The 25,662-nt window shown below is 48.7% G+C and overlaps 1 protein-coding gene across 1 annotated transcript in view; it reads left to right on the top strand.

Moving 5' to 3' along the window:
* The window catches only part of LOC118235734 (1,4-alpha-glucan-branching enzyme-like), a 155,219-nt gene that overhangs the window by 79,985 nt on the left and 49,572 nt on the right, over positions 1-25,662 (top strand). The window contains exons 10-12 of the mRNA XM_035433453.1: positions 4,547-4,645; positions 20,078-20,188; positions 21,802-21,973. Coding sequence (XP_035289344.1) covers positions 4,547-4,645; positions 20,078-20,188; positions 21,802-21,973 — 382 coding nt within the window. The remainder of the gene's footprint in view (positions 1-4,546; positions 4,646-20,077; positions 20,189-21,801; positions 21,974-25,662) is intronic.

The raw sequence follows: 25,662 nt of genomic DNA, 5'->3' as shown, positions 1-25,662 counted from the left end.
ATTCTGACTTGTATAAAATAATTTAGTTTTTATTTTAGCAAGTGTTGCTTTTCTGGTCTCTTTCTTGAGTTCATCGGGAGAGGAAGTTTTTGTGCGAATGAATTTGTGCAGGTGTTTACGTGGTTACGCTTTCACCTGTCAGCCCTTTCAGCTTCGTATAAATCACCTTTATGTTAACCGCCTTTTATTTACGTCTCGGCTCAACTGTATTAAAGTTCCCAGCTTCATAATTCAAGCTGATTTTTTTCTGAAGGAAATCATTTTGCCGGGTCTCAGTCACAGCTGGTTGCTTGTGTTTCATTTTGAATGTTGATAACTTAAAGTGGTTAAAACCGTTTTTCTAAGAGGATTGTCTGCACTTCCAGTCTGATTAGCTGCAAAATGCATTAGCAGCTACACTTATCCCCCAGTTATTAGTCATTTGGTGTGTGGAAACAGGTTCTGGTTTAATTAATGGGGTGGTGGGTTGACATAAACTCATCTATAAGAGATTCAAATAGCTACCAGATGTACGGTAGGCTGTGTTTCTTTGTATTGTATTGGTTATTATTGTTGATGAATACAGTAACCTCTTGTAAATGTGAAAAAAAACGCAAATTTTGCTAAATAAATATATAAATTAAGTTGTATTTATTACAGTGGCATTTGGAAGCAGGTCACTTCACACGTTTTTCAACTACCAAAAGAAAAACAGAAGGGATATTTCAGCAATTATCTGAGCTGTGAATAAAGCTGAAAATAATAATAAAAATAATTGTTTCTATTTTGTTTCAAATGACCAATTATCTTGGTCTACACTCATATGGTAAGTACTCTCTCTCTCTCTCTTTCTCTGCCCCCCCCCCTCCCCACACACACGCACGTTAGGTGGCGTAAACATTCCATTAACAGTAAGACACACAAAAAAAAGCCTCTGTGTGTTTTTTTTTTAGATCAAAATAAACAGCCTGGTAGCAAGGTAGTCCTAGTCCATTTAGATTTACTACCAATGTATCAAAACAGGGCTAGGGGGAGAATTAAAGGGAGCAGGCTGCAAGGAGGAGCTTAGAGGAGGAGGAGAAACCTTGAAGGTCAAATCCCCTTAGGCGGAACGTCCCGGGATTTCGCGAAGGTCTACTTGGTGAGCGAGTTGGAGCGTAATTTCTGATACCATCAATAAATTACTCGCTTGATGCTAGTCACATACTTGTTCTGAGCGTGACGCAGTGGGCGACTTAATCAGTCTGTCTTCAAAGACCCGCCACTCTGCCCCTGCTGCTGTTCTGACAGTCACTGTGGCGGTCCGTCCCACAGACGAGACCTACCTGCCCTCTGCCCCGATGCACCTGGGTCTTATCAGCCACCTGGCCCTCTGGTCGACAGACTCTGCCTCGGGCACTGCCCTCGACTCCCACCTCCCGTTACCCATGTGGATGTTCTTGCCAGTTGGCTCGGAGAGCTGGTTTCTGGCATTGTCTTTTGAAGGGAGTTCCACAGGGATCCTTGTTAGGTCCCTTCTCCCTTTTCTGGAGCTGTTTCTTTTGATGACTTCGCTTACCGTTTTTGTGCTAATGATACTAATGATTTTTCCCCATTTTGTGACAGAATCTCATTGCACTTTTGACCATCCCTTAACGAGGGATCACACGCACCCTGGTAAACTTGGAATTTTTTGATCAGTGATGTTAAATGATAAAATTGCCAAAATGTCCTAGAAAAGAAATTTGTTGTCCTGGGAAATAATGATATAGGCTAAAACCAAAACCGGTGACGGTCTGTGATCGCAGTCTGCCCACCCGGTCCGCAATTGAAATCTGCTCCCGACACCCACCCTCCCATCCTCAAATGCACACAATCCACCCATCCCCTATACCTATATAATACAGGCGTATATTAAATCTCCTGGAAAATAATGTGTTGAAAACAGTGGAAACCCTGCTTAATGATGTCCCAAACTGGATGACTAATCAGCGTGTGAAATTCAGTCTCGTCGAAACTTTGTTTTTTCAGTTCGGTTGAGGTACTCTTCCTCCCAGAAAAATCTTCACTCATTTGGGATTTTGCCTTTATCCTAAATAACAAAAACAGTGTCTGGATATCCAGCCGCCTGCGTACCTGTGGTCTCTGTTCTTCACTCGCATTTATAGTACTCTATCAGTGACTCGGCACTGTGTTTTTCTTCTTTCGATTTTTTATTCATTTTTTACAAACTTTTTGATACAGTCCCGAGTCTAGTCCTTCCTACTCTTCCTGCCTGGCTTGTTAGGAACTACACGCTGGCCTCCCATGCGCCTTTAAACTTGTCCTGCTTACCCAGAATGCCTCTCAAACTTGTGGACAACCGACCGGAATGTTCGCGCCTCGCCTCCGCTCGTCTCTTTCCCGCGGCTGCTTTGGATTCGCGGCGTTTGCGTTTGTTCTGAAAGCTGCTTCAGTCTTCCGCCGATCCCGTGTTTTCCAACCCCTGGAAGACTTCTCCAAGTTGACTGACAGAACTTTTGTCAAGCGCTTTGGTCCCTGGTCCGTAGCGGACTTGAAATTCCACGTCTTCGCACTACGCTTAACTCGCGCGAACAATCTTGTCAGATTCCGACTCGGTTGGCGGGTTCTGTTATTGCACTTAAATGCATTCCGCTAAGTTGGGGAGAGACAATAATGTAGCACTGTCCCAGTTTTGCTAGGCCTCATTGAAATTCTGCAAGTCTGTGAGTATCAGTGACGTTTTTAAAGTGCTGTTATATCACCTTAATCAAATCTGTTAGTATGCCACTTGTTTTTGAGAATGTTAATTTTAGCCTTATTTAGCTGTATTACTATCTAATTCAACAATCTATAACTGTTCTGGATAAACACATTTTGGTAAGTCTAAGCATGAACGCCAACTAATTTACATATATGTGTTTTTTTTTTAGGTTAATGATAAAAAATAAATGAGATGACTCACCATTTTGTATTCGTAAGTACAGATCCTAGCAAGCCCCCAACCCGAAGTAACACAGGAACACTCTGGAGAAATCTGCAGAACAACTTTTCCCTCAACAGGAACAGTGATGTCTCCATTTTTTTTTTCAAAATGGAGATCTCATTTGATCTTCCTTTGTACGCTTGCTGAGATCGTTAAATGCTCTGGGAGATGGGAATAGGGCAGTGATTTGAATTGAATTGAGGTGATAATTAGGTAATTACTACCTGAAGGGTAGAAGGGAGACCGGGAGCAACGTTGGTCTTCAAAGCGCCCATAGCAACAAGCCTCGCTGCCCCCCCCCCACACACACACCTCCCCCCCAGTACAGCGGCTGGTCCTGAGTTGGGCTCATCTCCTTAACACATTCCGCGCAATCGATAAGCGCTCATCAATACCGCCCGAAGCCAGGGTTAATGAAAGCAGTAATTACACAATTTTTTCCCCCGTTATTGTCCGAATCGGCACGATCTGCTCCGCCTGTCTGCGTAATTAATTAATTACGATCCTGGAAACTTTTTTTTTTCTCTTTTTTTCGCGGTAGACGGGAGAAGGCCGTCATCAGTCCGTTTGTTCGCGGGACAAAGCTCGGGCTCTCTCTCCCGAAGGTTCTCGGGATCGGGCGATGGTTATAATGGAGGGGTGCGTTTGTGTTTGTGCGAGAGAGAGAGAGAGATGGTGAAAGGCAAAGGGAGAGAGAAAAAGAGAGCGAGAGCAACCGGGAGAGCGAGCGGGAAAGAGAGAGAGGGGGTGGTGGTGGGGGGGGGGGGGGGTCAGAAACAAGTAAACAGAGAGGTCTGTGCTCGCCACTCATACATTGTGTTGTTTAGTGGGCCAAATGGCGGGATCACTAAAGCACGTCTCAGAGGAGATCTGAGAGTGCTCTCTTCCTCCGGAGTTCAAACCACACAGATGCGCTCCTGTCAGCTTAATTCCCCCAAACCGTCCCCCCGGGGTTTCCTCGGAGCCGCCAGTCTGCGGGAGCACGGAGACGGGGCGGCCAATCGCAAACCGAAACCACATTACAAGGTTATACAGGAACTGACCTCAAATTGAAAGGCAGACGCCTTTTTTTTTTTTCTACCCACAACTTTTCCCGACAGGTTCACGTCCAGCATGAGTGAAACCGCATGATCAGATTGTGACATCACAATACGGAACGCACTTCTGATGATTGTGCTGACCCTTAACCTTCAGTTAAACATTTATTTCCACGTAATTAAACCAGCGTGATTTTTAGACTTTTAAGTGTTTTCGTTTTTCTCTCCAAATTGTTTCTGATGGGGTCTAAAATAAGATGGCATTCCCATTGCAATAATTTTGAAACAAATAAAATGAACATATTGAGCATGAAAAAAGGAGCCAAATTAATGTCATTAATGAATCCGTTTCCTCATTCAGACAAGCTGAATGACTGTGTACTTTTCAAGGATGGGATTTATGAGGTTTATGTACAAGGGCAAGTGGGCAAATTTAACCTTTGGGGCTCATCTGATGTTGACAGATCATGCACAAATTAGCACTTTTGGTCAGTTGTCGTAGCAACCCATTGAGTGACGGCAGTCTGCTTAACCCTGCCCCCCCCCCCCCCCCCCCTTTCCACAGGACGTTTCGGGGATGCCGGGGCTGTGCCGGGCAATCACCGAGGGAGGGTGTGGCTTTGACTACCGCCTGGCCATGGCCATACCGGACAAGTGGATCCAGGTGAGACTGCAGCCCCGTGCCACGTTCCCACAACGCACCTGTTCTTTTTGGCCGTTTTAACACGTTTGCAGTTCCTGACTTTACCAAAGAAAAACATCTTTTATATTTCAGAAGGCCAAAACTCAAGCCCCATTTTGTGTTAAACGGCTGCGTTTTTGGGTTCGGACGGGTGCCACTTGCTGCGTTCTGTCAGCGCAAATTGATTCTCAGACATGAAATAGAAGGCTATTTCAAGTAGCTACAATTATGTACAGCGGCGAAGATCGGGGTAGAGCAGAGTGTGGCTATTGAATATTGCAATGCGGGTTAGATATCACTGCAAGATACCCATTCACCCTGTTGTATTGAATTCATCTCCTTTTTTTTGGAAAAAATAAAATAAAAAATAAAAAAAGCTATGCCGCTGTGAAATATTTTGCCGGATTCCTCAGTTAGTCAATTCGACGGCCTTTTCTGACAGGGGAGTGAATTGCTTCAGAAGGGTCCTTTGTAGGGACTACGGCACGATCGCACGTAAATATATATTCCTTTCCTTGTTGGCTTTGATCTAGGCCAGGCGCGCATTCGCGCCATATTTTTATTTTACTTATTTATTTTATTTTATTTTATTTATTTTTTTCGAATGGCACAAAGGATATGAATTGCATTTCCTGTCTTGTAATCCCGGCGCGGGGGGGGGGATCTCTCACCTGCGCACAGATAGCGTCGTACCCCCCCCCCCCCCCCCGCCCCCGTTTCGTTCGCGTTTGAAGTTCGCGATAATGCGCTCGACGGGAAAGCAGCCGCTAGCGCGCCGCGACCGTACCGCCGTCCCTCTCTCTTCAAATACGAAAAAAAAACAGGGGGGGGAGGGGGTCAGCGACTCGCTGTTTTACAACGGGGGAGAGAAAGGGATATCAGTCCTCCGCTGAGTCGTCTCTCCGCAGGGAGATTAGCATCGGGTCTCTGAGACGCGCTCTCAGAAGGAACATCCGAGCGGCTCGGGGAGGAAGAAGGCGAGGTGGCTTTCCGTTTGTTGTCGAGATAAACATGTCCTTGAGAATCTTTTTTTTTTTTTTTTAAACATGGGAGTCTGGTGCTGCGTTGGGCGCAGTTCGCCTCAAAATGTATAAAAGGTCTTTGTCGTGCCACAAACGGTGGAGATAGAGAGTTAAAACATGACATGTATCCTTAGGTTTTGGGTAGAGTAAGTGCGTATTCACTGCCCCGAATTTCCTAGGAATGCAATGATTTAAAACGGGAAGTTGAAAGTTAAGGTATTCACCTCTAGACTACTCCTATTGGCTGTGACCTTGTTGACTTGGCATAAGTGCTGTTCGTTGCCTGAACCTGTATTATGCACTTATGAAACCTAAGTCTCTCTGCAAAAGAGCTAAATGCCTAAATGTAAGATGGAAAAAGGTTTCCGCTGTGTGGGGTTGCACAGGCTGCACAATGGACTGGGCGGATGTGCTGTACGTCAGCGAAGTTCCCAAACCCAATAAAGACCCTGGTTCTGATTTAAAACAGGAAATCCTACCCCGAGGCAATGTTATTAAAATAATTCAATCAGGAGTCCATCTTCACTTCTCTCTCACTGACTGACTGTGCAGCGAGACCAGTATAAAAACAACAGCCACGGTGCTCGGGGCGGTTACTGTTAGCCTCGATATCGGTGAGCTAAGAATATGGGAAAGGGGTCTATATTTAAGCAACATTTACCATCAACATTTACCGCATTTACCCTTAACATTTATACTTTTTTTCTTTTCTTAAACTCAGTTTGTCAAGTTGCTTTTCGTGATACCTGAACTCACCTAATTTTCTAAAAATAAATATATAATTGTTGTTTTCGATTGTTAGTGAAAGTTAAGAAATCAATGCTGATTGAATACAGACCAAGGCTGCCAGGTAAGCGCGGCTCCACAGATCCTGTTTGGACACCGAGTCTCCGGAAGGTTCTATGCAGCACTTGAAGAAGCAAAACATTACATTACATAACATTACAGGCATTTAGCAGACGCTTTTATCCAGAGCGACTTACATAACATTTTCATGGCATTTACATTGCATCCATTTATACAGCTGTATATGTACTGAAACAATGCAGGTTAAGTACCTTGCTCAAGGGGACAACGGCAGTGTCCTACCCGGGAATTTAACCTGTGACCTTTAGGTTACAGATCCAGTTCCTTACCCATTATACTACACTGCAGCCCAGCAAAACAACAGCAAGACCAAATCATTTTTGAAGGCTTTTCCCCCTCATTTTCTCCCAAATTCGGAATGCCCAGGGCTCGTCTCTGCCTTTACCATCGACCCTGGGTAGTCCGCACAATGCCAACCGCTGCTTCTCATTGCATGGTTGATTGGCAAGTCCAGCTCGGGCAGACATGAGTGGGAGGAAGACGCTTTGTGTGCGGCCTTACAGGTTGACTTGGAGGGACCTGCCTGACCAGCAGGGGTCGCCAGTGTGCAAATGAGAAACTGCCAACCAGCCCTGTGTCCAAATCAGCCTCCTAACTACTGCCTCCTCGAAATATGTACTGTCTACTAAAAAAACTGCGTACACAGTACTCCCTGTGTGCTACTGGCCACAGTCAGCACTGGCACAGTACTCGAGGTGTGGAGAGGGGAGATAAAGGGCTTGCTATTAAGAAACAAGTACATATTAAAGCAGTAATAATTATAATTATCTCAACAGCCCTCGGGTGGATGATTGGCGATGGTGGCTTTCCGATTGGTGAGTCAAAACTGAAGTGATAAACAAGCGGGATCGTTGATTGGCCGAAAGCTCTCGTGACCATCCCCCCGTTTCTCAGACCTGTCGCGTTATTCGCTGCGGGTCATTCCGGACTCTTCATTGGTTGGTTGCGTGCCCACTCAGGCTTGGATTTGATGGGGCTTTTAGCTTAGCAAGCTCCAAACCAGTCGCTGAAGCCAAACGGATTGAGAAACGTTCGCAACGGGGCGGTCCTGACTGGGGGTGTGACAGCATCCAGCAGAGCGCGGCTTTTTTTTTTGGAGGATTATGACATCCTGCTCTCAAGAAAAAAGGAAAAGGCAACAACAGACCTCAGTTTGTGTCAGAAAGAAACTGACCAAACCTGTAAACAAACTCATTAAGTTCCATTTTAAAGACTGTCCGTTGTATTCATCTCTGTGGTGGAGTTTGTGTGTTCTCCCCGTGTCCGCGTGGGTTTCATCCAGGTACTCCAGTTTCCTCCCACAGTCAAAAGACACTCAGGTAGGCTGATTGGAGACTCTAAATTGCCCGTAGGTATGAGCGTGTGAGTGAATGTTGTGTGTGCGCCCTGCGATAGACCTGTCCAGGGTGTATTCCTGCCTCTCGCCCAATGCATGCTGGGATAGGCTCCAGCACCCCCCCCCCCCCGGGACCCTGCCCAGGATAAGCAGGTATACACAATGGATGGATGGATATTGATGCCACCGCTATTATGTGCCGGTGTTCTCCCGAGCTGAAACTGTCCGTTGGTGGCATGGCAACCCTTGACACTGTTTGCTCCCTCGTTGGAGTTTTTGCCTGGTACCCAGCCAACCTGAAACATTTCAAGAATATTCCGGAATATTCCGGTTAGACGCAGTCCCACTTGTTTGTTAGACAGTGGTCAGGCAAAAAACATTCCTGAAACAGTTCCTGAAAATTCCCCAACCGTAATGACCGGGAAGGTTGAAGAGACTGAATTTGTCCTCATTCAAATTCTCCAAACAGTAGCTGAACAAATAAAATTCAATTACCAGTTATTAACAACAGTTGTGTTAAAAACGTACAGATAATCATTATTGCCTCCTTGTGAGAAGTAACACTGTGAGACTGCTTTTGTGAGACTGCTTAAATGTCAGGAGGCAACTGTAAAATGGCAATACTTTTGATTTGTAAACAAATGAATTTGAATTAGCTGCTGCATAACTGCCACAGGCCCTGGCTGCAAATATCCAGAGAATCAATTATGCGTTTCTCATACACATGTCATAAAAAGTGATTTTGTATCACTACAAAATGTCGAATAAGAACACACACACACGCACACATACATACATATATGCACGCACACACACTCACACACACACTTCAGCGTAATGGCATTCAGGCAGTGGTCTGAATAAAACATTCGGAGGAGGTGTCGTTCTCTCGCGCGTCCTTTATCAGACACAAGAGGTGACGGCGGAAAGGTCTCCTCCGCGGCTCGGTGACGCATCTCCCCCCCCCCCTCGCCCCTTTCCGGTCCCCGTGTCAAGAGGAATAGAAACCGCGCAACTGCATGTGAAGAACATACTGGGTAACCGCGAGCGACCGAATTAACGGAATCGTCCCCCCTTTCTCCAGGACTGGGGGGGGGGGGGGTCTTTACTTCAGCATTGAACAGAACACTGTGTTTGGACGACGGTAATTACGAACAACGCTAAATGTGGTTTTGCGAGAGAGAAGAAAGGAAAGCGATCGCGTGCTGGTGCGTGCAAAGACCGGCCGGGTCATTTGGAGCGTTTCCCCCCCCCCCGCTCCCAAATGCCGTGATTGGCTGCTCTGCTGTTCCCTAGGGGGGGCATGTCATAGTCCCCCCCACCCCCCCCCCACCCCACCCCCCCCCCGCTACTCTCTTATTTTGAACGAGTCGGGTGAACTTAGCCCCTGAGCTTGCGCGAGAGAACTGCACATTATTATTATTATTAGACCCATTATTTTCCCCCGGAAATTATATATTTTCAGGCAATGCCGCTCCTCATGAAATGCATTTTGCTCTGCGATTGGTGACGCACCTGCAATGCCGCATATCACGCAGGGTTGGCAAATCTCACGGTTTTGGCGGGAGACACGCGTTTGCACTCTTGCGGTCTCACGCCGTCACACTACCCAAACCACATATCGACAAATAAAAAAAAAATATTTGCAAACCAAAACTAATCTGGTTTGACCTGTGCTAAAACTGTAGCCTACCTTATATAATGACATTAAACCCGTGCTGCCTGTGGCGCTTGTAAATAAATATCCGGCTCCCCGGCACATGGAATTTAATTTTCCAGTTGCCTGATAAGAATTTCATAAATGAGACGTGTGTGTACATTCCCTGTATTCTGTTTTCCAGCACTCCTGGTGTTTTTTCTTTTTGAAATGGATGACAGCTATATGAAGCTTTCTTTTTTTTTTTTCATAAAATAATTGAATAAATAACTCGTTATTCGCCTGCTCCGGGATATTGTCTCATGTCAACGGCGCCGTCACGTCAGCTCCAGGTCTGAACCGGTGGCAGGTGACTGGCTCAGCTCGCTTGCGCCCTCTGCTGGACGGTAGCAAGACTGCAAGCGCGAGCGCGAGACCGAACAGGCTGCCCCGCGTAGTTGCGCGGTCTTGGCTACAGAGCTCCGATCCGAGCTGCGCTTCCACAGATTTCTCTGTCCATCTGCGTCTGCGAGCGCTCGGCAGAGGTCAGAGTCTCCGTATGCTCGTGTAGTCATTAATTCGCAAGCTGTACATCCCAGTCTGTTTGCGTTTGCTTTCGCGAGAGGGCTGGTTTTCGCTAACTGCGCCCGGCCTCTGCGCTTCTCCTCTCTTCCTCCCCGTCTCGTGCCCTTCCCCTTCCCCCCCCCCCCCCCCACCACCCATGAGCTGTAGGACGTCTGTTGTCTCCAAGCTGGACATCTGAGTTCAAAGTCAGAGCCCTCAAGGTCGTCTGTTCGCTTGTCTCTTCACCTCTACACAATGAAAGGCTGTCATGTTTTCTACATATCCTTTATTTAACCGGGTGAAAGTCTCATTGAGATTAAAATCTCTTTTTCAAGAGTGACCTGGCCAAGGAAGCAGCATTCTAGGCCTTCCTGGTTAATTAATCATGCGACGTGAGGACCGGCGGTGTCCAAGCCCACGGGTAAGCCCACTCTAGGCCCTTCTTTTATGGCCTTGTGCATTGTGGGCCAGAAGCTGGAATCCCATACGGTGTGTATGCCCTACTCACTGCCTGCCCTCAGACTGCCACTTGACCAGGTCAGATTTCTCCGCTCGCTCCTTTTGAAAAACCCCACTGCTGAAAAAATACATTTCCCACAATGCTTTTGGGTCCATTATTGCTTAATAATGACTTATAAGGTCATACTGAAGGAGCCTTCAGCTCACGAGGAATCTTCACTCCGACCTTTTCCTTCGGTGCGCAGGTCGTGACATTTTGATATTCCGCTCTTGAGTCTATCGTTTAGCCTCTTAACCAATATGGTCATCTCAGTCAGACCGGGTCAAAGGTTGCTAAAAATCATTAAATGAAGACTTACCATTGCTGCCAAAGGTAAACAAGGCACCTATATTCTCCACCTAGACTGTAGCGAGCATTGGGTGGGAATTAATTGTCATTGTCAAAGATTCAGTTTTTATCTTGTGTTCTATTATTTGGGTGATGGTTTTCTTTTTCACTGCCATAGGTTGCATTTGGAAGCAGCTTGAAGAGATGCCTGTTGAGCACTGCCAAAAGGAGCACATGCTTTGACATGAATGCCCACCTGGCCTTATATATATTGTTTTATTGAGCTCTTCAAGGTGGTTGTGCATTTTCATCCATTCAGAAGGACAGTCTCACTTCTCACAGGTGACCAATCCAGTGCCCCTTCCTAATTGGATAGCATTTAGCTTTGCTTTTTTCTTTTTCTTTTTGGAAGTTGTTTCTTTCTTTCTTTTTATAACATCACAAGCATTTCTGGGCCTTTCTTTCGGTCCTTCTCCTTTGAATCAAAAGCCATAAAGTATGCCGAACCATCTGCTCTAACCAGGTTCCAACCTGCTTGAGTTCATAAAAATAAAAAAACAAAAAAAACTGTAAAGGACAAAAAAAAAAATGAAAGAGGGGATTTATCTGAGATTTGTAGATTCTGGGTACGGGGGGTGGGGGGTTCTGGGGGGGGGCAAAGCTTTGTACTGTAAGTCTCGCTTGGCACCACGGTCGGTTTCCCTCGATGCCAGCGGTCCTGTGAGGTCTGTGCCCACCTGTCCATGCCGTGGGCGAGCCTTCTTCACCGGGCACAGGATCCATACTGCCAGCGTGAACGAGGTTCGACTCCGCGGCCCCAAATGGCGTCCAGGAAGTCGCCCGCGGGTCTCTGACCTTTCCGACTGGATTTCATCCCGTCACCCAATCCCCCGATGGAAACGGAATGTACTCAGTTTACAGTGAAAACAAACATATTATCCATATATAGCTGGACTTTACAAATGCTGGTCAAATAATTTCAGGGATATTACACTGCTGTTAGATATGCGGTATTTATGATTATGTTTTAAGTGCACGTTTACAGTTTTTTTTCCCCAAATGTCCAGTTTCCGCATGGTCCCCACTGTTTTTCAGTGTACGGCTTGCAAACTACCCTGCACTCTTCTCCGTTTTACAGCAATTACTCACGTTTCTGTGTGCCCCTCATAAACACGTGTTTTTTTTCCCTCGTTCTCAGGATCGAGAGGGTAGCTTCAGCTGTTTTTTTCCGCTGTGTCATTATCGATAATAACGCCTGTGACGTCCCTTATCGGGCGGTGTGACTCTCAAGGGTAAGACGAACCTTCGCAAATGCGAGCGGAACCGCGGAGAGGAATCGGATATAAATACAGTACGTATTACTTTACGCTGCAGAGATAGCGCCTCCGCTCACTTCCATAGCCCGCTAAAAATAAAGAATAGATTTCATTAAATTTAGAAGTGGAGGGAGGCGGGGGGGGGGGAGGGGGGGGATCTTGATCTGGAGGTAAGATATGAGAAAAAGAGGACGTGTTAACGAATCTGGGAATAATTCTGGTCTTCCGCTACGCCGGGCTCTCTCCTGCCGGTATACACGCAACAGAGAGAGAAACACGCAAGTTCGTCCCTGAAGTTACCTCGCCAGACCCCTCAGAAGCGGGGGGGTTTCCCCTGGCGACAGCGCTCACGGAAGTGGGGTGCGGCTTAAAATGGCCGAAACGCCGCTCTCGACTCAATAGGGCTCTTCCGAGTGCAGTAAATCCACCCTTTTCGCGGGATTGGTGCCAGCGCAGCCTCCCCTGCTCGCGCGCGCACCCGCTAACTGTCCCTTCGCGTGGGGGAAACGGCGTTTCAGAAGCGAGAGAGCGTCGCTATGAAGGTTCTTAACCGGGCCGGTCTGTCCCTTCACGCACATCTCAGCATTTCTCCATCCCCCTTCTCCAACTTTTTCATGCCCACTCGTGAAAACAAATCGGGCATCTTTCAGGGTGAGATAGATGCCATGAATTCTCCTTCAGCTTACATTCTGGCTGAATGGCTGAACATACTGTATGTGATAATTAAATGCAAGAGACTGAGACCAGCTTTTGAAATTTCTCTAATTGATTATTAGGACATGAAATGAATAAATGTATGTATGCGTTGTTAATATATTCTTCTGGTATAGACCATAAGATAATATGAAAATGCAGTATACATACATTTAGTGTGTGTTTGTTTACCGTGTGTGTGTGCGTGGGAATGTGTGTGTGTGTTTATATAAGTCTTAAGCACAGTGGCTATAATATGAAACATTGATCTACTTATTCATTACAGCCCTCATTGTGAACCCTAAGCCCTGTGACGAGGTCTCTGCAGCGGAGAGCGGGATTCTGAGATGGAATGCGCTGGAAAGCCGTGGGGTCTCTGAGCTTGTTGACTAATCTACCTGCGATTCGCTGGGCTCCCTCTGGGGGAGAGGGGGGTGCAGATGCGGGGGTAAGAACCTCAGGCCCCCCCCCATACCCCCCACCATATCGATTTCATTCATAACAGTGAATGCCCCCCCTCTCACCTCAAATGAGCTGTCGCCAAGGGCATGTTTGTGTTCCTTACTTTTCTGTGGAAGGATGTATTGTATCGATCCGGACCACATTTAGTTATTTAATTAGATGTGGAGAAAGGAGGCCAAAATGTATTATGTATGTGACTGTATAGAGGAGGGTACAGGGCTGCCCCCCAGAGCTTTTGGGGACATAAGCAAAATTGGAAGCATTTTTTTTTGGGACCCCCCCCCTTCCTTTTCAATCGATTGTGGACTGGGAAGGGGGAGGGGGGGGTTATTTAGAACTGTGGTTGTAAGTTAAAAAGTGGTCCTTTTGCGGGAGGGGGGGCTTTGTGCGCTGTGCGTATCTGGCATATAGGACAGGATGGTGCTGTTGCTGTCCTGTGACTGGGCTTGTGAAAGCTTCCCCACCCCCCACACCCCCCCCACCCCCCTCACCCCAATGTGTGGGCCTGGGAGGATGTAAGGATCGCAGCCGACAGCAGTTCTGAGCCAGGAGGCCAGCGGTACCGCTGGCTTTCATTCTCCTCCTCTAATCAGAGACCGGCTTACACCTGAGACGCCAGGTGACTGCGGTCTCCGGCCAATCGGTGAGACAATGACCCATCAGGTGGACGGGAAAAAAAACCGCCGGTCGCTGCTGGCCCCCGGAGATAAGTCCGCGGCTCAGACCCGCCGTAGTCCGCGGCAACCCCTGTCAGAATCGGGTTAAGGCGGTATTGAGCGTGGCGTTTGTCCTCCTCCTCCTCCTCGCGGTCCTCCTCTGTGGGGTTGCCAGCGCGTGATCGGCATCCCTCCGGTGAGCCCTGTTTGTTGACTCGGGGGTTCTGCGGGGTTCTGGTCCGGCCGTGTCTGTGGGGAGAACCGCCGGCCCGCTGCGGGCCTGACCCGTCTGCCGCGGTTACGGTGACGGTACCGGAGAGGAGGGGGAATTTTCGGTGTCTGAACCCCCCCTGCCCCCCTCTCTCTCCAGCGACCGCTGCTGTGTACAAAAACAGTGGAGCAGAATGCAGAGTGAGCGGCTGCTCTGGTGTTTCTCAGACTCACTGTCTGCATCGGAGATGACGGCCTTGCCTTTTCATTTCTTCTGTTCTTAAATTGTATTAGGTCTTGTGTCTGTATGGTTGTGAGCGTCATACATTTGGTTTGAGTGCATGTAACAGCAGACAAATGGCTTTCATTACCGCTGGCTGCTGTGTCTGTGTGGGGGTGTGTGTGTGTGTGTGTGTGTGTCTGTGTCTGTGTCTGTGTGTGTGTGTTTGCTTGTGCTTGTGCATGTGGCGGTGTGTGTGCGTTTGTGTGTGTGTGTGTGTGTGTGTGTGTGTGTATACGTGTGTGTGCGTGTGTGTGTGTGCGTGTGTGCATGTGGCGGTGTGTGTGCGTTTGTGTGTGTGTGTGAGAGAGAGAGAGAGTTCAGTCACCTGGCTGGCCACACACACACAAATGTAAATCAGACAGTTTCAGTGGGCATAGACCCAGGGTACCCGCGGGTGGCCTGTAACCACCGCAGTGACAGGGGGCCACCGCACCCCTCAATCCTGACCCCGCCCTCCTCCCGCTCTCCCGCCCTCCCGCTCTCCCGCTAGCCCGTCCTTCACCCGACCGCCTGATTAATGCCGCTCATTTAGCGCCAGCGGAACGTGCCGGAAAGGCCCGGCGGCTTCTCTGAGAAATGAAGACGTCCTAATCGGCGAAGCGGACAGGGCGTGCGACGCGGGTCTGCGTGATTAGATCAGATCGCTAATATAAAACGCTGTCACTCCTAACCGATAATGTTACAGAGGCGTCCTGCGGCTAACGAGCGGCCCTTCCCTTCCCAGGCCCGTGATTGGTTGGGAAGTAATGGAAACCGTTAGCGGGGGAAGGGGGGGGGGGGGGGAGCTGCTGGATGTGGAACAGGGTTCGGCAGCTGTGGCATGCAAGAAGGGCCCTGTGGCAGTACCTCTCTGGCCGCTGAGTTGGGCACGCTCCTAAGCGTTTAGAGGGGGGGTAGGGGGGCATGCAGAGCTCTGCGGGGCCTAGGCTGCGCAGTTGGTGGGTTAGCTTACAGAGCTCTGCGCAGCCGGTGGGTTAGCATACAGAGCATACTGAGCTCTCTGGGGCAGTGACTGCGCAGCTGGTGGGTTAGCATACAGACCTCTCCAGACCCGTGACTGCGCAGCCGGTGGGTTAGCATACAGAGCTCTCCTGACCCATGACTGCGCAGCCGGTGGGTTAGCATACAGACCTCTCCAGACCCGTGACTGCGCAGCCGGTGGGTTAGCATACAGAGCCGTCCGGGGCAGTGACTGCGCAGACAGACGGTGGCCATACAGAAGCAGCCGCGCGCGGTAGGCTAGCCCGGAGGACGTTTCCCCGGGGCGGACGGCTGAGCGGACACAATAAAAAACGCGCGATTACGGCGAAGCGCCTTTATGGGACAGGTGGCCCCGCCCGAGTCCCGTTTCACTGATCACAAGGCAGCCCGGCGGAACAGGCCGACTGGAGGCGTGTTGACAGGGCGTCAGATAACTTAATCTTCAAAAAAAAAAAATGCTATCTCGAAATCTTCTTCAAAGCGGGAAAGGTAAAGGGACTGTAAGCTGGTGTTCAGACTCCCTGGAAGCTCTGCTGTTCTCTTGGAGGGCTTTCTGAAGTGCAGACTTTGTTCGGTGATCCTGCGGCTTGAGCACTAGAGTCACTGCTTTCGACAGGACTGGCACAGAGATTCCCTGACCTATGCACAAATACTGCTAGACTACGCATTCACGCACACACACACTCACACACACGCACATCAGACCTGAGTCAATTATATGAAGTAACATGTATTGTTGATATCTGTGATGGAAGATGTGTTGTTAATATCGGTGAAGTAAAACGGATTGTTGATACCAGTGAAGTATCGTGTATTGGTGAAAATACTCAGGGATGAAATTGAAATTCTCAGGGATCTGCAGGAATGTCGACAAACCTGCATTGGAAGAGTTTCAACTATTTAAAATACATATCTGACCCAGATATCTCTCTCACACACACACTTTCTCTCTGTCTCTATCTCTCACACACACACTCTCTCTGTCTCTATCTCTCACAGACACACTTTCTCTCTGTCTCTCTCTCACACACAAACTCTCTCTCTGTCTCTCTCTTTCTCACACATATTGCCCTGTTGGGGGAGGGGGGGGGGGGGGCAGGGGCGAGGTCAGTCAAAAAAATATGGTTGATCTGCGACGAGGGTTTATTTTTATTTATATATACTGTATATTGAATGTTTTTGGTTTGATACGGTGTGCATTTGTTTTGGTCCTTTTTTATTATCACTATTATAATTTTTTTTTTTAAATCTTCATTCTCGTGTAATGAATTGACAATGATGGGGCATCGAAGTCTCTCTCACACTCTCTCTTTCTCACACACACACACACACGTTCTCTCACTCCACTGAGGCACGCAAGCGTTGAGAGAGAGAGAGAGAGAGAGAGAGAGGGGGAGAGAGGGAGAGAGAGAGTGAGTGAGAAAGAGAGAGAGAGAGTGAGTGAGAAAGAGAGAGAGAGAGACCTTCACAGCGAAGCGCGGCGGCGGCGGCGGCGGCGGCGGGCGCTAGTTAATCATCCATTTCAGACACGTCCCCGGCGCTGTTCCCCGCTCCAGGTGAGCGCCGCTTGCGTCGCGGTTCCCCGTCGGCCTCCCGCTGGCCTGCCGCTCCCTCCGTCTTTTTATATCCCCGCTAATGAAAGCCATCTGTCCTCCGCCGCGTCGGGCGCGGTCGCGAGCGAACTCCCGAGAAACGCCCGCGCGGCACCTCCGCGACCCCGCCGACCTCGCATCACGAACAAGAGACACCCCCCCCCCCCACCCCCCACCCCCTCGACATACACCCCTCCGATAATTCCAGCTTAAACCAGCCTGAGCTGTGTTTTTCGACCCTTCTAGCTGGTTTTAGCTGGTCGACCAGCTTGTTCACCAGCGGAACAGCCTATAGCCAGCTAGTCCACTAGTTTGGCCGCTGTCTTCCTCTACCAGATTAATGAAAAGAACTTAGTGTTTGCGCGTCCAACTGGCACCGTCAGCGGCAAGGCCAAAGAATGAGAAAGAAAGAGAAAATAAAGAACACCCACACTCCAGCAAACGCTTCATTAATCCTCCTCTCTGATACCTTAACCAGTTTTAACCGGCTTTAACCGGCCACAGACAAGCTTTTAACCAGCCTTGGCTTGCTCAGACTAGTTTTTAACCTGCTTTGACTGGACACAGACTAGCTTTTAAGAAGCCATGACCTGCTAGAAGTGTCGAAAACGCACCTTAAAACCAACTTAGAATCCCGGCTGGACTAAGCTGGAATCTTAAGCGGTTCAGGGTTAAGTGAGCATGCACCGTTTCCCCCCAAACAAAGACGCCAGTCTTGCTTATAGAAGCGAACTCTTTTAAGTCTGAAAGAAAAGTTTATATAGTAGGTAAAAAGAAGGGAGCTCTGTTTACCCTGTGAGTGAGTGAGGGTGGTGGCGAGGGAGGGTGGGGGTCGTGGGGGTGGAGGGTGGAGGGAGGGGGGGGGGGAGGCAGGCGGTCCGTGCTCTCCACTCTAAAGTGGCCACATTGATTGCCTTTTTGCCTCTATTGATTTGGACCCTTTTAAAAGCGGCGCTGTAATAAAAAAAGGTTTCCTTTCCTGTCACTCACCTGTCAGTCCTAATCACGCTCCCGGGGCCCTGCTTCTCCCGCCCGTCACTCCGGCGCACCTGTCAGTCTCCCTGTCCCCCGGTGCCCGCGGTCCGGCGCTTTCCGCAGCCGCCTAAACTCCGGCAAGGCCCCTCAGAAGAAGAGTAACCGGCGGCAACCTGCGCTTCTTTACCTGTAACGCATCTTACCTGAGCGATCCTAGCATGGCGTCCTACTCAAAGGTCACTGTAGGATTTGAACCCTTCTAATACTCTCCGCTTTAAATTCTCTCGTTCTGTCACAGGTACATTCTAACACAGCTATTAGTTTATATCACAGCATATCTTTTTATGGCAATACATTACATAAACATTTTATTTGTATGTCCATCTCTTTATCTCTGTCTTACTCTCTCGGAGAGTCGTGGAGGATTCTGTGAGTGCAGGGTTAACAATGATGTAAAATCATGAAGGATACTATGAGCAAAGAACACAGCATTAATGCAGCATCTCAACTCCAAAAGCCTGTGACCTCTTCATATAGGAGAAAAAATGTATTGACTTGACTCTGGAGCACAGTTACAAACTTCCCGTAAACTTCTGTGACTTGACTTTGGAGTAAGGTTTAAATTCTGTGGTTCAACTGAGGTGTTAAATCCTGTGACTGAAATTCAGAGGAGGGCATACATTCTGTGTGACTCAACTACAGAGAAGGTATGAATGTGGTGACTAAAGGTGGCTTTGGAATAGGTCATTTTCTGTGACTTGGCTTCAGAGCAGGGTGTAAAACCTGTGACTTGGCATCAGAGCAGGGTGTAAAACCTGTGACTATGCTTCAGAGCAGTGGGTAAAATCTGTGACTCTGCTTCAGAGCAGGATATAAAATCTGTGACTATGCTTCAGAGCAGTGTGTAAAATCTGTGACTATGCTTGAGAGCAGGGTGTAAAATCTGTGACTAGGCTTCAGAGCAGAGTATAAAATCTGTGACTAGGCTTCAGAGCAGGGTGTAAAATCTGTGACTAGGATTCAGAGCAGGGTGTAAAATCTGTGACTTGGCTTCAGAGCAGAATGTAAAACCTGTGACTATGCTTCAGAGCAGTGTATAAAATCTGTGACTAGGCTTCAGAGCAGGGTGTAAAATCTGTGACTAGGCTTCAGAGCAGGGTGTAAAATCTGTGACTAGGCTTCAGAGCAGGGTGTAAAATCTGTGACTTGGCTTCAGAGCGGGGTGTAAAATCTGTGACTAGGCTTCAGAGCAGGGTGTAAAATCTGTGACTAGGCTTCAGAGCAGGGTGTAAAATCTGTGACTAGGCTTCAGAGCAGGGTGTAAAATCTGTGACTAGGCTTCAGAGCAGGGTGTAAAATCTGTGACTAGGCTTCAGAGCAGGGTGTAAAATATGTGACTAGGCTTCAGAGCAGAGTGTAAAATCTGTGACTTGGCTTCAGAGCAGGGTGTAAAATCTGTGACTCTGCTTCAGAGCAGGGTGTAAATTATGTGGCTCTGCTTCAGAGCAGGGTGTAAAATCTGTGACTAGGCTTCAGAGCAGGGTGTAAAATCTGTGACTCTGCTTCAGAGCAGGGTGTAAATTATGTGGCCTCATTTCTGAGTAGACGTATATTATGTTTTAGAATAGGTCTGCATTCTGTGACTCAGGATTACAGTGAATTTGCTGCGATTCACTTCACCGATCATCAAAAAGGATTTTCCGTTTCATTTATTCTCTCCAAAGACAAACCCTTTAATAGCAGCTACTCACTTCACACACATTTTTTTTCCCCTTTCAAAATCATCAAAGAGCCCTGACATTGTTAATACTGTATCTGAATATTTAATGCGTTCCCTTGATTTTAATTAAATTTCATTTCCCTCCGTGTACCTTGACAGTTGGAAGCCAGATACTTCTGTCGCTGTTCTTTGTACGGGTCGCCCGTTTATTGAAGTTGTCCGGTTAATTTTAATTTGTCAGATCAGACAATAGACACCGGTGCCATAATACCCAGTGGTCTGACTGGGGTGGGCGTTCCTCTTTGTCTCCACAGATACTGAAAGAGTACAGGGACGAAGACTGGGACATCGGCGACATCATCCGCACTCTGACCAATAGGAGGTCGGGAGAGCCCTCCATCGCGTATGCCGAGAGCCACGACCAGGTTGGTTGACACGGCTGTCGATCAACGTGCAGCTGGGAGGGGGAGGAGTCTGTGTGAACGGAACCATACCACTAATTTTCAAGCAGGTGTCAACGAGAGGTGTCAGGACAACGTGTTTCAGAACATATGGAGAGGAGGGAGAGTAGCTTTAAAAAAAAATTCTAACGCGCTGATCTGTCAAGAAATTAAAATATCAAATCTGTTTATAATCCTCGGAGATCAGCGAGGTGCGGAATAATTATTCACACCGAAGTTTGTTTAGTAGACAGCAAATTATTTCTTGCGGGGGATTTGTTGTACTGCAGACAGGAACTCCAATTAAACCTGCCTGGTTTACTGGAAGTCCAGGGCTGAAGGAGAAGCTCTGTGAGCTGAGCTGAGCTCACTTATCCAAGACCAAAAGGCTCTGCTCTGGAGAACAGGAACACAGGCCGGACCCTGGGCCTCGCGTGCCTCATTATCAATCAGCTATCTGAGGGCCGCCTGCTTTGCACAGTGTCGTTTGGTGTGGCTGAGAAAGCGCTGTGCTTGATTTGTAATTTTCACACACTTAGAAGTGCAATGTTTTCCAGAGAGATTGTGCTTCGCGCTTCTGATTTTGTCCCTGTATGGTTTAAACAAGCAGATTTCCATTCGGTGTATGGAACGTGTAAAACACTGGCGAAGATTAATGCGAAAAGCACATGTAAATCAGTATTCCTGCTGTCTGTGATCTGTTATTATCACTGCCATTTAAAAATCAATTGTATTTACACGTGCAGGAACTTCTCATCAACCGAGATAAAATCGGCATGCCAATAGGATATTTAAATCTTTATCTTGAAAGACAGCGTTTGCAGCCATCTCAGTGTTGCACTGCTTCCATGTCCCATAGTTCATTGCGTCTTTATTTAAGCTGTCTGTGAGATCTTGGTAAAAGTGCATGATGGGAATCGTGTTAAAATCGAAAGACCGGTATTGCTGAACACAACAGAACTGTGCAAATAGTCAGTTTAAAAGCTTCTTAAGAGGAATTGAAGCTACATTTGGTATGCGTTCCTACCACAGTAGCCACAGGCATTAATGAAAAGAGGTGAATATTTCTTCAGCTCTAATAAGCTAATAAACTGTAATAAGCTAGATCAAGGGTTTTCAACCTGTTTGATCCAGGGACCTTGCCCTGGCTCAGAGGCATTCAGGATACCCCCATCACAAGTGATATTATTTTAAAAAAAGGTTTTATATTTTGAAATATTTTCCCAAATTTATTAAAAGTCATTGGCAATCCATATCAAAGACTGGCCAGGGAGACCCCCTACTGTACCTTCAAGGACCCCCCGTTGAAAACCCAGGAGCTAGATTATTCATCTGTCCATTCATTATGTATACCTGCTTATTCCTGGTCAGGGTCACAGGGGGTGGTGGAGCCTATCCCAGCATGCATTGGGGCGAGAGGCAGGAATACACCCTCGACAGGTCACAGGAGCTAGATTATTATGGACTGTAATGAGTGACTCACCCCAACTCATTCAGGCGACTATCCAAAGCAGTCTTGGAGAGAGGGAGTGAATTTGAGAAAAGGGAGGCTTGCTAACGTCTCCGGGACGTCTGTGCTCTCGCCCCCCCCCCGTCAGGCTCTGGTGGGGGACAAGTCTCTGGCCTTCTGGCTCATGGACAAGGAGATGTACACCAACATGAGCCGCCTGGATCCCATGACGCCCGTCATCGACCGTGGCCTCCAGCTCCACAAGATGATCCGGCTGCTCACGCACAGCCTGGGCGGGGAGGCCTACCTCAACTTCATGGGTGAGTCGGGGGGCGGGGGGATGGATGGCGCTGCGGTATTATGACGGATTTGGGGGGGCTGGCCTTTTAACTCAAAGGTTGCAGGTTCGAATCCCTAGGACTTAAAATGCCACGTCTGCTTTAAGGCGCCTGTATGCTCAAAAGGAAGTTATTTTAAGTTTTCTATGGTGTGTGCGACCCCCCCCTGAGCAAACTGTTCACATGCAGTTCAGGGACAGCCCACCAGACTGCAGACCTCCCTCCATTTGCAATCGGTCCATCCGAATATCACATGGTTGCGCCATTTTTGATTGGCCAGGGAGCGTGGAGTGACACAAAGCTGAGAACGTGGAACTTGTACTGAGTGCACTGACAATGGTGCTTGGCGGCAGGTTTGCCGGTGGTTCGCTTTTGAGAAAAAGTTGGAACGTCATTTGGAGTATACTGCCTGCTTTACCCTTGAGTACCTCGCCTTGGCGCATAACTTGAATTGCTTCAGTAATAATGAATGAGCCGACAAATGGATGAATGTGTAAAATTGTGAGCTGTCGGTCTGGGTTAGGGCATCTATTGACCAAACAAGTGAATAAACAAGAGTGGGGAAACCCGCCAGTGGGGGGGTTTCCAAAAAAGCACGTTTAAGTACGGCACGTGAGGACATCCTGTGTAAACGTACTTGTTGCCCCCCCGCCCACACACCTAACCCTCCCCCCCCCGAGTGAACTGTTCTGAAGCAGGTGTGTGGGCGGGGGTCAACAAGTGCGTTTACACAGGGTGTCCTCACGTTCTGTACTTTAACTTGCTTTTTTGGAAGCTTCCACTGGCAGGTTGCCCCGCTCTTGTTTATTCGCTCCTTTGCTCAATAGATGCCCTAACCCAGACCGACAGCCCACAGTTTTACATATCTACCCAGTTGTCCGTTCATTGTAAAGGAACTTGTTGCCCCCCGCCCACACACCCAACCCCCCCCCCCCCCCCCCATGTTGTGAGGTTGTTGTGCATTCGCAGGATCTGCATGTTCCTCGGGGAACGCGGGGAGGAACACGGCTTTCTCTGGGTCTCTGCCACAAAATCAATTACACTCCAGCCGGCTGACATCCGCGGCTGTGCTCACGCAGAGCGGAGCGTCGTCTGTGATGAGTTTGAGGGCCGGTCATTGATTGATTTGGGGATGGGGGGGGGGGGGGGTGTGTGGGAGGGGGGGGGTTTGGGGTGGGGTCCTGGGACTCGTTAAAGACCAGACGTGCCTGGCGGTAAAGGGGCTGACCGGGGGGCTCGTTAAACGGCGGAACCGGTGACGCATGGCGGGGAGGGGCGCAGGGATTGGTTAACGAGTTAACGAGGAGCGGATTGGGCCCGGCTCTGCGCATCGTCCGCCTCGGCCGTCGGAGCGAGGAAGTGCAGGCTGGGCCGGCCGTGGCTCTGTAGCGCCACCCGGTGACGAGCGCGTGTACTCACCCAAACTGCAACTTTCACGGGGGCTAACAGTGAGGGCCGCCACTCGCCCCCCGTACGATAGCATTTAGACATTGGCGAACGCTCTTATGATTTACACCGCTTACATTTTAAAGCCGGGGTCCTCACTCTTATCCAGAAAGGGCCGGTGTGGCTACAGGCTTTAGTCTCAACCAAGCAGCCACACACCGGATTCTACCGATTCTGCCTTATGGTACGCACTTATTCTGCATCGCTTTGGATAAAAGCATCTGCCAACTAAATGTAATGTAATGTGATGTACTTTTCAAGGTGCTTAGCAAAGACTCTAATGGTTGATTAGAAGAAATGAGGTGTGTAAACTGCTTGGTTGGGACAACAGCCGCCACCCAGCACGGCCCTTTCTGGACAAGACTAGAGTACCCCTGGCTAAAGGGCCAGGCATCAAGCTCTGTTTTTTGGATGCTCCTCCCCGTAGCTCGATGCTATCCCCTCTGGCCCCTGTAGAGAATCTCGGGGCCCTCGGATTTCGGAGGGAGCCGCTGGTTGCTGGGGGGACTGCCGTCTCGTGAGTACCCCCTCTCGAGGTAAAGCGGGGTGGGGGGGGGGGTGGGGGTGGGGGGGGGTCTCAGCGTCGCACAGCGTGACATTGACTGCGCAGCTCTCCCTCAGACGGAGAGAAAGTCTTCATTCGGAACAGGGGGGAGGAGCCCGATTGATTGCTTGGTCGGCACGCTGGCTCCACGCCGAAACGCTGATGTGTTTTTAAACACCCCGTGAGGGGGGAGGGGGGGGGAGAGGGGGGGCAGGGGTGAGTGCGTGGGAGGGGGGGAGCGGGGGTTCTACCTGTGTAATTCTGTTCCATTACCTGCATGTCAGTCAGTCCTCAGTGGAGCAGGGAACGCAGGGAGCAAAAAAAAACTCAATTTCCCAGCGTACCGGAGAAATGGAAAAGCACTGTGTCAATAAAGTGAAGGAGGCTTCGGTGGGGGTTCCATTTTAAAACGCATACATTTCGTCATTTTTTTCTTTCTCTCTCTCTCTCTCTCTCTCCCTGGGAAGCAGAATTCAGATTTTTCTTTTTTCTTTTTTTTCTCTGAGTAGGCAGTGGGGGGGTTTACAAATCCACCAAGTGTGAAAACACGCATTGGGAAAGGGCAGATAGACTTTTTTTAAAGGGGGAGAAAACATATTCGTCTGCCTGTGAAGAAACCGTGACAGTATTAGCCTTTATCAAAAGAGATGGGTGTTTTGTGTGCTTTTGAAGAGAAACCGATGGTTAATCTGTTAATGGAGGAATTTGTGATGAGATCCGGTGATTGGCCTGGGAGTGGTTGCCTAATAAACACAGGGTCTGTGCTCTTTGATGTCACAGAGAAGAGCCCATGCAGGCATTACAGGCAGACATTACAGGCATTTAGCAGACGCTCTTATCCAGAGCGACTTACGCAACTTTTACATAGCAGTCACACTGCATCAATTTATGCAGCTGTATATGTACTGAAACAATGCAGGTTAAGTACCTCGCTCAAGGGTACAGCAGAAGTTTCCTACCTGGAAGTTGAACCTGTGACTTTCAGGTCACAAGACCAGCTCCTTACCTATTATACTGCACTGCCGCCCCAAACAGATCGTGTAGCGTCCGAAATGCAATGTGCAATAACAAAAAGAAAAGTGCAGCGTGTGTTTTGACACAATTCAAGGTTTCTGTCCGCCTGAGTAGACTCTATATCCATTATTAATGCTTAACGTTAGCCTGGATAAAAGCCTCCTATTACGCTCGGTTGGTCGTTTTTTGTGAGGTACGCCAAAAACAGTAATTAAATAAAAGGCTCAAAATGTTCCCCCATCCCTCAGCGGCTGACAGACACCCTCTGTTTTTTTTTTAATTGTGTGGGGGGGACGGGTGCTCTTCGAAACGCATCTGAAGGAACATTGGGGATAATGGAGGAGGAGGAAAGGGGAGGGGGGGGGGGGGAAGGGTGCCGTGGTGTCAGGCCACGTCGATGGGTAAGCGGGGGACGGAGTCGTTCGTCGGGTTGCGAATCGGGAGCAGGCCGCTCGGACGAGGGGATCGATCGGACGTGCCGAGCGGGAGGAAGCCCCGCCTGCGGGAACCGCCGTTTCGCCTGACCCGCACGAAACTTTCCGCACCCTCCTCGAGACCCTTCTGGAATATCCTTCTTCGTATTTTCACACAAATGTACCGCTGTGAAATATCTTTACGCTACACCGCAGGTGTTTTACTCGAGCGATTTGCGCGGCGTACGCTCTTT

The sequence above is a fragment of the Anguilla anguilla genome, chromosome 9 (assembly GCF_013347855.1).
Source record: "Anguilla anguilla isolate fAngAng1 chromosome 9, fAngAng1.pri, whole genome shotgun sequence".
NCBI classification, from domain to species: domain Eukaryota; kingdom Metazoa; phylum Chordata; class Actinopteri; order Anguilliformes; family Anguillidae; genus Anguilla; species Anguilla anguilla.
Note: the sequence above shows the minus strand (reverse complement) of the source record. Positions and strands in the feature narration are given on the sequence as shown.